Source organism: Tympanuchus pallidicinctus, unplaced genomic scaffold (genome assembly GCF_026119805.1).
Source record: "Tympanuchus pallidicinctus isolate F22 unplaced genomic scaffold, pur_lepc_1.0 scaffold17, whole genome shotgun sequence".
NCBI lineage: Eukaryota > Metazoa > Chordata > Aves > Galliformes > Phasianidae > Tympanuchus > Tympanuchus pallidicinctus.
The window spans coordinates 11,499,319-11,511,554 of NW_026294690.1; the positions used below are offsets into that span (position 1 = coordinate 11,499,319).

Here is a 12,236-nt window from a genome sequence, read left to right on the forward strand (position 1 = left end):
CTGGTAGAAATCAGCAAGCAGACATTGCAGCAAAGGTGTGAGAGGTTAGAAAGGAGACAAAGTCTTTACCAGGATCTGTTGTGTCATGACAAGGGGAAGTGGTTTCAAACTAAAAGAGGGGATGTAGATTGGCTATAAGGAAAAAGTTCTTTATGCTAAGGGCAGTGAGGCTCTCATTGCCCAGAGAGGTGGTGGTGCCCCATCCCTGGAGGCAGCCAAGGTCAGGCTGGAGGGCTCTGAGCACCTGATGGAGCTGTGGGTGTCCCTGTTCATTGCAGGGGGGTTGGACCAGATGGCCTTTAAGGGTCCTTTCCAACTCAAACGATTCTATGGTTCTATGATTATCCCAGGTGAGATCTTGCTATACATGCGTGCTTTTGCACTGCCATAGTGTGCATTAAGCAATTTGAATATGCATTTGAGATGATAGCCCTTCCGTAGTGGAAGTATCATTTTGTATTCATTATTGAGCTTACACTGATAAGCTTTAAACAAAGTGAGGAACTTACAAGTAAAAATCAAAATTTGTTATTGAAATTACTTTCATTTGTGTACAGTAAAAATAGTGCAGTGCAATGCGTGTTGCAGTTCACTATCCAGATCAAGTCAAGTGAATTTGCCTTTTGTTTTTCTTACTCATTTGTTTTATAGGAGCAGCTTTCTCAAGTCCTTGATGCCATGTTTGAGAGGAAGGTGAAACCTCATGAACATGTGATTGATCAAGGGGATGATGGAGACAACTTCTATGTCATTGAGCAGTAAGCAGCTGTGCCTTTCAAATACAAAATACGTTTCTTTTAGTTTCTGAGAAATGGCAGGGCTGGAAAGAAGCATATTGCTTGCAATCATTGCTGCTTCCTTTTGTCTTTCAATTTTCTTTCCCCTTTAGGTCCCTGCTGACTTTTGGATCTTTTGCCAGGGATAATCAGATTTCACAGAGGTGCACCTTGCAAACTTGGCAGATTTTAACACATTCTTTGTCACTGTATAAAAACTCAAATATCACTTTCCCAAAGGGAAGGGATGCAGCATTAACTTTCATGTAATCTGTTCAGTTTAACTTTCGTGCCAATCAGCATGTGCATGGATTAAAACCAGCCATGTTATATGCTGTCTCTGAACTAAGTTGTTCTTTTTTTCCTGAAGAAAGAAGGCAGCAAAAGGAAGAAAAAACATGTGATGAGGGAGGGGTAGAGGAAAGGTCTTCCATGAGCACATAAATTGGTTGCTAACATGGAATAACTTACCTTCCCTTCAGTTAGTTTTGGTGATTGACTTGAGAGATGTTTGATGTTCTTTGCTTCTGTTGGTCACTTGCTTTGTATTTGCAGTTTAGGTATCATTTTGCAATATGTTGCACTGAGTACATACACTTGATAGTTTTGTAGATCACAGATATGCACAAAAAAGTGCACTGTGTGTATGTGTACATATGTGCATCACAGCTTTGACTGTCTTTCTCCCCAACAGGAGCTTTAGGGAGAAATTCCATCTTACATTACTTCTAATCACCATATTCGGAGTTAAGGACATGCATTTATTTCCTTCTGTTAAAGTGTAACATTAACCACAGTATTATGGATGAATGTTAAATATTGGAATAGACCTACCTGCTTTCTTTTTGAGTCAGTCTGTCACCATCCTTATCACTGAATAAGACCATTAATATTAATATTAAAGCAGTTATTTAAGACAGTGTAATGATGTGTGTACAGAACAGGGCTTCCTAATCCTGAGGAAATTTAGGCTCATGTTTGGGAGCCTCTTAGAAGTGTTAGATACCAGAGGCCACTTGGATCCACGTTGATTTGTTTCTGTAAGGCTCTTAACCTGTTGCCTACTAAAACGTTCCTCCCATTATGAGTTTTAACATTTAAAAAAAAGTAAAATGTAACCTTAATTTGATATTAGGTGTTTACAGTCTTTTCTACAGATATAATGCTATTCCAAAGTGCTTTCTTTTGAAACAGTTGAGTTGGAAGATTTCAATCTTCTAGGTTTGTTGTCTTTAAGGTGTAATATACCACAAATGTAAATATGTTGCCAAAAGTATGTGGAAAAAAGGCTGTAAATGAGGGAAGTTAAACTTGGTGGTGTTTAGCAATAAACTGTACTGGCCTTTGCTGTCAAATACCAACTCAGCTGCAACTCTTACACTGCCTTTCTGTTATTACAAAGAATTCAAAGGTTATCAGCTCTCTGTCCTCCTCCCTTCCAGTCCTGCTTCTCTACCCCCAGCTCCTCATCTTTTCCTGCAAAATAATAGAGAGATGCTGGTGCTTATTGAAAGCTGTGGTATTCCCACTTGTCTTCAAGTGCAAATTCAGAGGACTTTGGCTCTTTCAAGGCATCAGTAGGCACATGTTATTATTCTAAGATAAACCATTAATGCCTAAATATCCCTGAGGATTTTTCTTTCTGTGTGAGTGAACCGTTACTTTCTGTTGCGGATGTAACTCCGTAGCTTCTTCTCTGCATAGAGAAATAGGCCTCCTGGTGTGGGCTGTCCTTCAAAGTCTTCTATTTCTAACCCAGCTGTACCAGTCTGCTTTTTCCTGAGCCTCTTTCAACATCGGCCGATTGGTCAACGTGAGGATCCAGCAGCCATTCAGTGCATTCTGCAGGGAATCACAGAGTTGTAGGGGTTGGAAGGGACTTCTAGAGATCAGCGAGACCAGGGGGAGTTAGGAGAAGTACCTTGTGCAGGTGTCCTGTGCTGCAGAGGAGACACCTGATGAGTCTCTGCTGGCCAGGCAGTCATCAGTCAGGAGAAGGCAGCATTGGCCTCTGCCTCTCGGTTGTGCCAAGTTGCCCTTTCCTGTTTTTCTTTTTTTTTCTTGCAGGAGTTTTATATTTTTTCATGTGGGTATTTTTCTTGTGAGTCCTTGAGCTGCAAATGATTACCATCTCAACAGTGATGCTTTGGCCTATGTTGTCGTTCTTATCTTGCAGGGTTTTAGTTCACTATCTCATAGCTCAGCAACAGTTTTCTCAGGAAGGCTGAACCAAGGTCACTCAGTGGTGCCTCACCCCTTTGGTCCCTGGGCTGCAGGCAGCTGAATGCTAGGATAAAGGTTACTTGGCTGTAGCTATTTAGAAATAAATGGCACTGCTAAGTGACATTCAGACTGGAAGGATGGGAAAAAGTTGTTGCATTTCACTCAAAGTTTTCCAAATGGCTCGTCTAGGTCAAAAGTACCTCTGAAGGCTGTTGTTCTTTATGCCTCTCTGAAAATGACTAAATGAATACTGAATCTATTACAATAATTAGTGGAGCTTTCCAAGAATGGTAGTCCGTATTTCAGTAGTTTCTTATTAGTAATGCTGCTGGTTGTTTCCCTGTCTGCTAGGTGTGATTAAGCAGTAGAGTGTGTAAAAAGCATCTGCTGCTAGGCAGTCTTCATGTGCACAGCTTCTTTCTTCAGCTTTCTGGGTGACAAATAGGGACCTTCGTGGATCTTCTAATAAGTCCAAATCTGGCTCAGCTAGTATTGATCCAAGAGCTTCCGTGTTTTGATGCTTTCTGATTTGCATGGCTGATGGAATTAATGTCTGCTCTGTGGAATCTCCTACAAGCGGGACTGTCATAAAGCTTCCCCATAGAACTTCTTTTCTTCTGAATGCAGTATTCAGAGAAGAAATAAACCCAGGGTTGTCCATCAGTAATACTGAATGCCCTTCTGCTGTTAATGTGATGTAGATCTCACTAGAGTGACTGTTCCCATGCTTGTTTACTATGAAAAGTTTCACCTGCTGCCATTCCCATTGATTTTTTTTTCTTTCTTAGGTGCCTAATGATGTTCTGGGAGATAAAACCATTCCTTCCAACAGAGGTGTCACTTTCTGGGGAAAGTTACATGTGCACTCAGCTGCTTGAAGTGTTCTTTACCAGCTTCTTACCAGGATATAACATATTTTGTAAAGCTTATAGTTCGTTGTCTAATACTTGAGTGATCTTAGGTGCCATAGGCCAGAGTTCACTGAGCCTGGTTGAGCTATCTTAAAATTTTTTTTTTAAGCCCTGGAGGTAAGACTGACCTGAGGGTGTTAAAGGCTCCTGTGTGGCATCTTAAGGGCTACCTCTACACAGCCTGTGTCTTTGTATACAGTTGTGGTACAGTTAGAGCCACATTCATGCCTTGAGCTTGTACCTCTATCTTCATTAGATCAGTCTTGATTCTCAGTAAATTTTGGGCTACTTTAACTTTATTATAAGTTGGAAGCGTTGCCTCTTGGAGAACAGGGTGAGGAGACCTTTCCAGCCCAGCAGCTTTCATTTAAAGCTAGTGCAAATAGACTGTTTCTGTAACAGCAAAAATTGTCTCGTCACCTGTACTGGAATGTTGTGTAATGAAAAGCATCTATTCCATTGTTTTCCAGGGGATTGTATGATATTGTTGTAGCAAAAGACAACCAGGCGCGCTGTGTGGGCCGCTATGATAACCACGGCAGTTTTGGGGAACTGGCGTTGATGTACAATACTCCTAGAGCTGCCACCATTGTTGCCACAACAGAAGGAGCCCTTTGGGGACTGGTAAGGAAAGGAAGTTGCTCTCATTTGCCTACTGTTTGAAATACTAACTCACCGTGTCCAGGTGCTTCTTTCCATGTGACTCCTTGCACTAATGGCATTTTTTTTATCATGGTTTCTTATCTTACCTTGTAGCATAGAAGGATCCATTGTGCACCGTTGGCCTCTTTTCTAGAATAACTTGTCTGTAAATACTGTATTGCTAGTTTTATCTGTCTCTTGTTTTGCATTTTTGTAATCAGGGCTTTTGTTAAGGAAAAAACAACCAGAGAATGGTGGAGGTATTAATGCATATATTTTGTAGAGGTGGGAAGGAGGTAATATACATACAATATCTAAATAACATTATTTTCAGCTCAACCTCCTACCCTTCTGTCTGCTTTTATATGGATATGAACAGTGTTAAATATCTTCTTGAGCATGCCAGTAATATGAAGAGTAGGAAAACTGCCCAAAGCTTTGTTTTCACTCAGAATAAATGGTTATGATGTTCCTGGTCTCTGTGTTACCCTGGAAGAGGTTCTCAGGTCAAATGAAATACCAAGCTAAGTGGTGGTGCTGCTTTGTCTCCGGTCCAGCGGTGTTGAATGTGAAGCTGTAACATTAGTTTCCTATTTTAGTTCTTTTCTCTGTGCCATTTGGATAAGGTTATTTTTCATAGTGCTCTCTTACTCATCTGTGAGGCTCACGTAATGAGCAGATTGTGTGATTGGAGAAGCCTTTGAAACCAGAAGTGTTGTGTTCTCTGTGTATCTCTGGGCTCCTCGGCAACTATCGCTGGGGTTGGTGTGTGTTGGGACCTTGATTACACAACTGATGAGCTGCTGCACACAGCAATCTGTGCTTGCTGAAAGAACTGAGTTCTGACTTCTTCGTGAGGTGAAGGAAAAGATGTTGGTCGCTAACCAGAAATCTGTGAGGATCTAATTTTTGAACATAACAGCTGTGTACCAAGTCCACTCATAAAAAGAAGAAAAGGAGGAGATATTCTTTGTTCTGCACAAATGGAGTTCTTTTATTTCTCTGATTATGTTCACGTAATTAATGAGATGTAGTTGAAAGGGGACCTTGGTAGTGATCTAGCCCCGTGGATATTTTGTGAACTAATGTTGCATTTTCATGCCTAAAACTGGTTACATCTTCTGCTTGCTCTGTTGTTGACGTATTTAATTGTAATATTTTGTGCACAATGTAATTTAAACATTTTTATTAGTCTGTAAAAGTCACTGTTAAACTTACGGGTAATCTGCCAGTCAGCAAGTGCGGGTTACTCCTGCAGTGCAGGCTTAGGCCAAGAAGAGCCTGGAAGGCGCAGGCACAAAGCAATCGAGCGTGGGTCTCATATGGAGCACAAAAATGTCCCCTCACCATTTGCTACTGCCTGTATCGGGGGAAAACCTCACAATCGTGTACTTTTCCATCGCTGCTCTGTGCCTCCCAACAAAGGAATTCCGATTTTTCTCTTATGCTTTTCCAATCCCCATGGTCGCTTCTGCACCTCTCTCCTCTTCCACGTGTGTGCATTTGAAGAGACTTCTAGCACTGAAAAAATTCTTTAGAAAGGAAACAAAACAAAACCCACCCATTCCTTCTGGCTTTATCCTCTTCTGGTTCTTTTGCTTAACAGTAATGCTATTCTTCCTTTCATCTGTCACTTCAACTTATTTATTCCACTGTATCACCAGTGTCGGTCGTTGTTTTCTTTCCAAGTAAGTGTAGCCTGCATTCCCTAAAACCCTTCTCTTACCTGAACACACCTCTTCACCTCACAATCTCTCTGCCTCAAGTAGCAGTTGATGTTTTCAGACAATGAGATCCAGAGCAGTGGCTCTCAGGATTTCAGTTATTGCTGCTCACTCTCGTGTACTTTTTTTTTCCTGACAATGTTCCTTTCTTCTGATTGTTTGTCTTGATTGTTTTCGCTTAGGCTCACCTTGTGTAAGGCCACGAACATTACTGTTACACAAATGTTAATGACTGGTGTGGGGTGACCCCTTCCCCTTCGCCTGGATGCAGTGTTTATGCCCAACTCTCTCGTGGCCCTTCTTATCAACGTTCTACAGCAGCTTTCTGTGTGCAAATAACAAGCATTCCGTTAAGATCTAACAATAAACTCGCAAACATGTCTGCTGCTGCAGGTGCTCGGCCAGATGTTGCAGGCAGCCTGGCCTTCACTCGGGTGCGTGCTGCCGCCTGCTGGCCGCACAGCCTGCACGGCACGGGTTGGTGCCTGGGGGGAAGTCGGGTGGGTGGTGGAGTGAGCTTGACCAAAATTGGGCTTCAAAAACAAACAACCTCCAAACGCTTTTGCATCAGGAAGTTGCTATGGTACCTGTGGACACGTGGAAGTGCAGAAATAGCCATTCTCTGCAAAAAGCTGCCTCTTATCCTTAAAAGTGGGGGGAGAATCAAGGCTGGTGCTGTTTGATATTCTGCTTGCTGATCTACTTGAATCTGAATCTGTGATTTGAGGACAACCCAGTTCAGACTTGATTCTGCAGTTGCCTTATTAGGAGTTGCAAGAAGAGCATAACTTCTTCATAGTGTGTGAAAATGTAAAAGATGGAATAAAAACCACCCCCAAAAAAAACCAACCAACCTCACAGACTCAGCTCTGGAAAACAGTATGAGAGTAAAACTGGAATTCTTAAATGGCTATCTGAGAAGGACCAAGTTTGAGAGCTCCCTGTTTTTCAGTTTGGTATTTACAGGAAATACTGTCATGAGGCCAGTTAAGATCACTGTTGTGATGTCATACCTTTTAATAACTGACTTCTTGTATCTAAATTCTCTTGCAAATATTAGATATTCATTTTTTCAGGTGTTAGATAAAGGTTCTTTAATCAGTAAGCACTTTAGCTAGGCGGAATAATCAGTTTGTGCTGTTTCTTGCAGGATCGAGTGACATTCAGAAGAATTATATTGAAAAACAATGCAAAGAAGAGGAAGACGTACGAGTTATTTATTGAGTCTGTACCCCTTCTCAAGTCCTTGGAGGTAAAGTCTCTCAGAGACATTTGCACCAAAGTTTTCTGTTAGCTCCCCACTTGGTTTATACTGTTATCAGAAATCTGTGTCATTTTTTGCTTGCATGTTTTTAAGAGCTGCTTTAGTATCCTATTTGGTGTACAGCTGCATTTGTACTGTTGAAGTTGTCCGACATGTTTTTCACATCCACCGTTCACAGTAGGCAATTCTTATCTCAGTCTTTGCAAAGGCTTTAAAACATACAGCAGGTAGAGAAGAGGTATTAAAGGGATAAAAGTGGAAACTGGAGCTCAGGGTTTTGGTTCTGTTTGAGGGTGTGTTTCTGAAGTAATGATACGGTCTCTGGAATATTTCATTTTCATCAACTATGAATGATTTTAAATTTCAAAGGTGTTTCCCTCAGCAGATCTTGCTTTATCTTACCTCCTGTAAGCTAAGAATCAGCTAAAGGAAGCACTGCTGCCCAGGAAAAAAATAACTAGGCAGAGCAAGCACGTGTTGTATTGGTTGTGTGGTGCATGATTTTAGGAATGATGTGTAAATTGTCACTTCTAAGCTATTGATTCAGCCTGTATTTTCAGAAAGGCTTTGGAGGCATGCCAGACTGTATGGAACATTGTTATGTGTCTGCCTTTGCCTTATGCCATAACTTATATTTTTCTTTGATTCCTTGTTCCATTTTTCAGCTTTAATCTTTAGCACTTGGGAATAGTTCTCAATCCTCTTGAGAGAAGATTACAAAATTGCAAAGCATCATAAGTGTAAATAGTGGCTTCCAGAATATATTAGTTTGGACCTATGCTGATAGCTGTGGAAGGGGTGAATTACACAACATCTCCCTCAAAGACTGGCTTAAACTAGTTTCATCAGTGAGATTTTTTTCTGAGCCCTAGATGACTCATAAAAGTTTAAGGATTCAAAAAAGAGAAAAATCTCATTAGCACTGGCTGCCTTTTTGCATGACACACTGCAGCTGAATCATGCGTGGATTGTAATTAACAGTTTCTCAAACATGGGCTTGATGGAGGTGCAATTGTGAAACGAATAGATTAAAAATGAATCATGTGTTGAGGTATTCATTTTAACTGTTCAGGATTTTCTTCCTTTCTTAATGTATTTTTACGTTGCTTTGAACCATTAAACTTGTTTTGTGATGTGCTGGACGGGCAGCAGGAAACACTGGAGATAAGTTTAACTGTCCTTCCTCCCTTCCTGTGTGTGAAGGCCAAAGCACATTTCACTGCGTGTCACTTTGGTACCTCTTGACCTTGCTGCAGGGCATCCTGTTGCAGTGCTTGCTTACAATTTTTAGATCCAGTGTCTTTCTCATATCCCCTCTCCCTCTTGCTACTCTAGCAGTGAGCTTTAAGATGTAAAATAACCAACCAAAATAAACACACAAAAAACTCCAACCAACCAAAGACATTCGAGTGCGTAGCAATGAAAATATTTTGAAAATGAATTAGTAGTATTTTTCATTGAGGTTTCTTGGGAAGTACTTGGGATTTTTTGAAGGGCTTTCTTCAGATTTCAGCTGAATCTCACAGGAAGTGATTTTTTTCTTTGTTTAAAGCAGCCAAATCAGCCATTTTTAACTTCAGGTGTGGGCACTAGAAAATGAAAATTTTTTTCATTGACCGTTGGTAGTCTTGAAAGTTGTGCTGCGGTTTATGAAGTCGTGTGGGGCTGCATTTTTCAGTAGCCAGATTCAGCATGTTTCTGTCGGGCGAGCGCTTAATTTCTGAGTTATGAAGTTTATTATAGCAGGTAATTGTGCTTGATTTTCCTCTTCATTGCAGGCATCAGAACGAATGAAAATTGTGGATGTTATAGGAGAGAAAGTGTATCAGGACGGGGAACGTATCATTTCTCAGGTACTTGGAGTATGAATTCCCACCTGTCCTTCTCCCCTCTTTGTTTTTGTTCCTATGTGGAATTTACTCACAGAATCGTGTTAATTGGATCAAGTTGGCATCACTTGTTCTTTTAATGCTTTCAATTTGTTTAACCAGTTTTTGACTACGTGGGGAAGGACCAGCACATACTTTGTTACATATTTATTCTACTGCTTTAGCTTCTGGGTAATCCCTTCTCTTGACCATTTGTTTTTTATAAATGGTCTTTGCAAGGCTTCAAGAGGAAGGAGCCTTAAGAAGCTGAAATTACGTGTCTGTCTTTGCAATTTTTCATGAAAGCCCTGAGGTGCAGTTCTTGTAGGCACCTGTAACCAGATTAAATAGGGAATCCCAAAACACATCCAGAGCATCTCCAATTTCTGGGTCTGAATAAACAAAAAAATCAAGCAATTCGACAGGACTGTGATTTGCACAGAGCTAAACAAGCTCGATAGGGATGTTTTGTTAGTTGATATCAAGTCAGTTAACTGTACTGTCAAAGAACTGTCACTTAATTAAAAAGTTATTTTTCCAGATGCCTTTAAAAAGAGTATTTTAGTGCTAGCAATAGTCAGACTTCAATCAACTGTAATGTCTGCTGTGGTAGATCAAGGCCAGATTGAAACATAAAGCTGGACAAATTCAATCTGAAGTTTTTTTTCTTTTTTTCCTGTGACAGAACTAACTTCTTGGAGTATTTTTACAGATGAAACACAAGAATTCTGCATCAATCTTAGCTGGGGGGTAGCTTTGTATATTTATTTTGAGAAAGTGCTCTATTTTAAGCAGGGGTTAATGCAAGGAAGTGCTTGGCTTACCTGGAATGGTAGGCTGTGTGGTCACAGGTCTCCCTGTTTTGTAAACAGAATCTGAATCCTTCATAGTGTCTTGAATAGTTAATCTTAATAACTTGAAATCAGCTGATAAAATGCAAGAAAACAAGGTTTGCTGATAACAACATACAGCCAAATCACTTCTTTCCAGAAAGACTCAGTTGTGTAAGCTGAAAATCTTGTTGCTTAAGAGCCTGAGAAACCTGGGCTGTCAGCAGAATCAAAGCTTTCTCAGAAGCTGTACAGTCAGTGATCCGGTTACAGAGTTGGTTTCAATCTGTAACAGCCAAATTAAGGATAAGGATGTAATTACATGTAAGGAAAATTACAAGTAGGATTAATATTCTGGATTGATCTGGGTGATTATTGCACATTGCTGGAGATGATGAAATTTCATGCTTGGAAATGATGGTGATAGCTCTTGTACTACAGCGATTGCACCAGGAGCATGAATCCTTTTTCTCTCATGGATAATGTTACATTTTAATTATCTTTCTGGGATTTGATCTGTCAGTTAGGGCAGTGTGACTGAAAGCAGTAGCTTTAAATCATACTACTGGTGCTTTAAACCATCCTGCTGGTGTTACGTGAAGTCCCATGACTCCCACTCAGTTTGATTCCAGCGTTTAGAAGCACTGAGCATTCAGAGCGTTGTTAAGAAGCGCGCTGAGTGCAGCAGTTTGTGATAGCTGGCAACAGGAAGCGAGCAGCTTCGTGCTTCAGTACTTAGCACTGCTCAGAAAGAACCACAGATAAGAGCCTAATTTCTTCTGTAACTCCATGGGACTTCTTGGAAACAGATGAGTGGAACTAAAACAGAAGTTCTTACTGCACGTTCCTGTATCGTTTTGGAACTTGATTCTAAATGGCTACAATTTCTACTTTCTCCCACTTTCCTGATGTGATTTATTTTCCTTAAATAGTGTAATGCCATCGAGTGCTTTATTCTTTTTTCACTTTATTTTCACGAGTGTTGTGTAATTCCTCGCGTTGATGGCTTGCACAAAGCCCAGTTCAGAATGAATAATACCATTCATAAATACTTTCATAATAAACTAAAAATGTATACGTATTTTTTACCTTTTCTTCACAGGGCGATAAAGCAGATTGCTTTTATATTGTAGAATCTGGTGAAGTAAAAATCATGATTAAAAGCAAGGTGAGTTTGAACTGGGTGATTAGATTTTAAATTAATCCCTGATTTGATTGGCTTAAATCATTGATTGGCTAACTGCGGTGTGCAGAAGCCTACCTTGACTGATTTTGAGACATCATTTTAAGTACTTGATCATTGTCACAACTGCGATGTGTGTTTTATCCCCATACCTGTTCTGAAGTGGGCGGGAGTCAGTTTGCCAATGTTGGGAGGTTTGTTTCTTCTGTCTACTCTGCACATGGCCTTAAGGGTCAAAATGAAACTTTCTTGTAGGATTGTAGCAAACTACAAGGAAGAAAAAGCTGGGGTGTGTTAACTCCAGTATCCATTAGCATCTGAATAGATTCCTATACAGTCTGAAGCAGTCCTTTGGGATGAAGTCTTATCTATGATAAAACTTCGTAGCTGTGTTAGGCTGTGTAGCAGTTCCCAACTTTGCAACAGTGAATAAATCAAAACTTATTGGGCCAGCATACACTTAACCAAACATGCAGTTGAACGTGCTGTCAAGGCGTTACAACGTTACAGGGCGTGATTTAGGAGCTGCTAGTTTGCAAGCTGTAAACCAATGGGCAGCTGCACATGTGCACTCTATCTGGGATTAACTTGAACCTTGTACAAAGACGTAGCTGTATGAGAGTAATTAAAATGTACTGTTTTGCAGACTATGATGAGTAAGGAAGCTAACCAAGAAGTAGAGATTGCTCGGTGTCACAGAGGGCAGTATTTTGGAGAGCTTGCACTTGTTACCAACAAGCCCAGGGCAGCCTCTGCCTATGCTGTTGGAGAGGTCAAATGTTTAGGTAAGCAAATGTTCTCTGTGTGTGTCTAGT

At 40.6% G+C, this 12,236-nt stretch overlaps 1 protein-coding gene across 2 annotated transcripts in view; it reads left to right on the forward strand.

Moving 5' to 3' along the window:
* The window catches only part of PRKAR2A (protein kinase cAMP-dependent type II regulatory subunit alpha), a 53,545-nt gene that overhangs the window by 36,180 nt on the left and 5,129 nt on the right, over positions 1-12,236 (forward strand). The window contains exons 5-11 of one of the 2 annotated variants that reach the window (XM_052678896.1): positions 652-758; positions 890-940; positions 4,381-4,534; positions 7,427-7,528; positions 9,319-9,393; positions 11,341-11,406; positions 12,068-12,206. In XM_052678896.1, coding sequence (XP_052534856.1) covers positions 652-758; positions 890-940; positions 4,381-4,534; positions 7,427-7,528; positions 9,319-9,393; positions 11,341-11,406; positions 12,068-12,206 — 694 coding nt within the window. The remainder of the gene's footprint in view (positions 1-651; positions 759-889; positions 941-4,380; positions 4,535-7,426; positions 7,529-9,318; positions 9,394-11,340; positions 11,407-12,067; positions 12,207-12,236) is intronic. The other variant, XM_052678898.1, reaches the window with a different exon arrangement.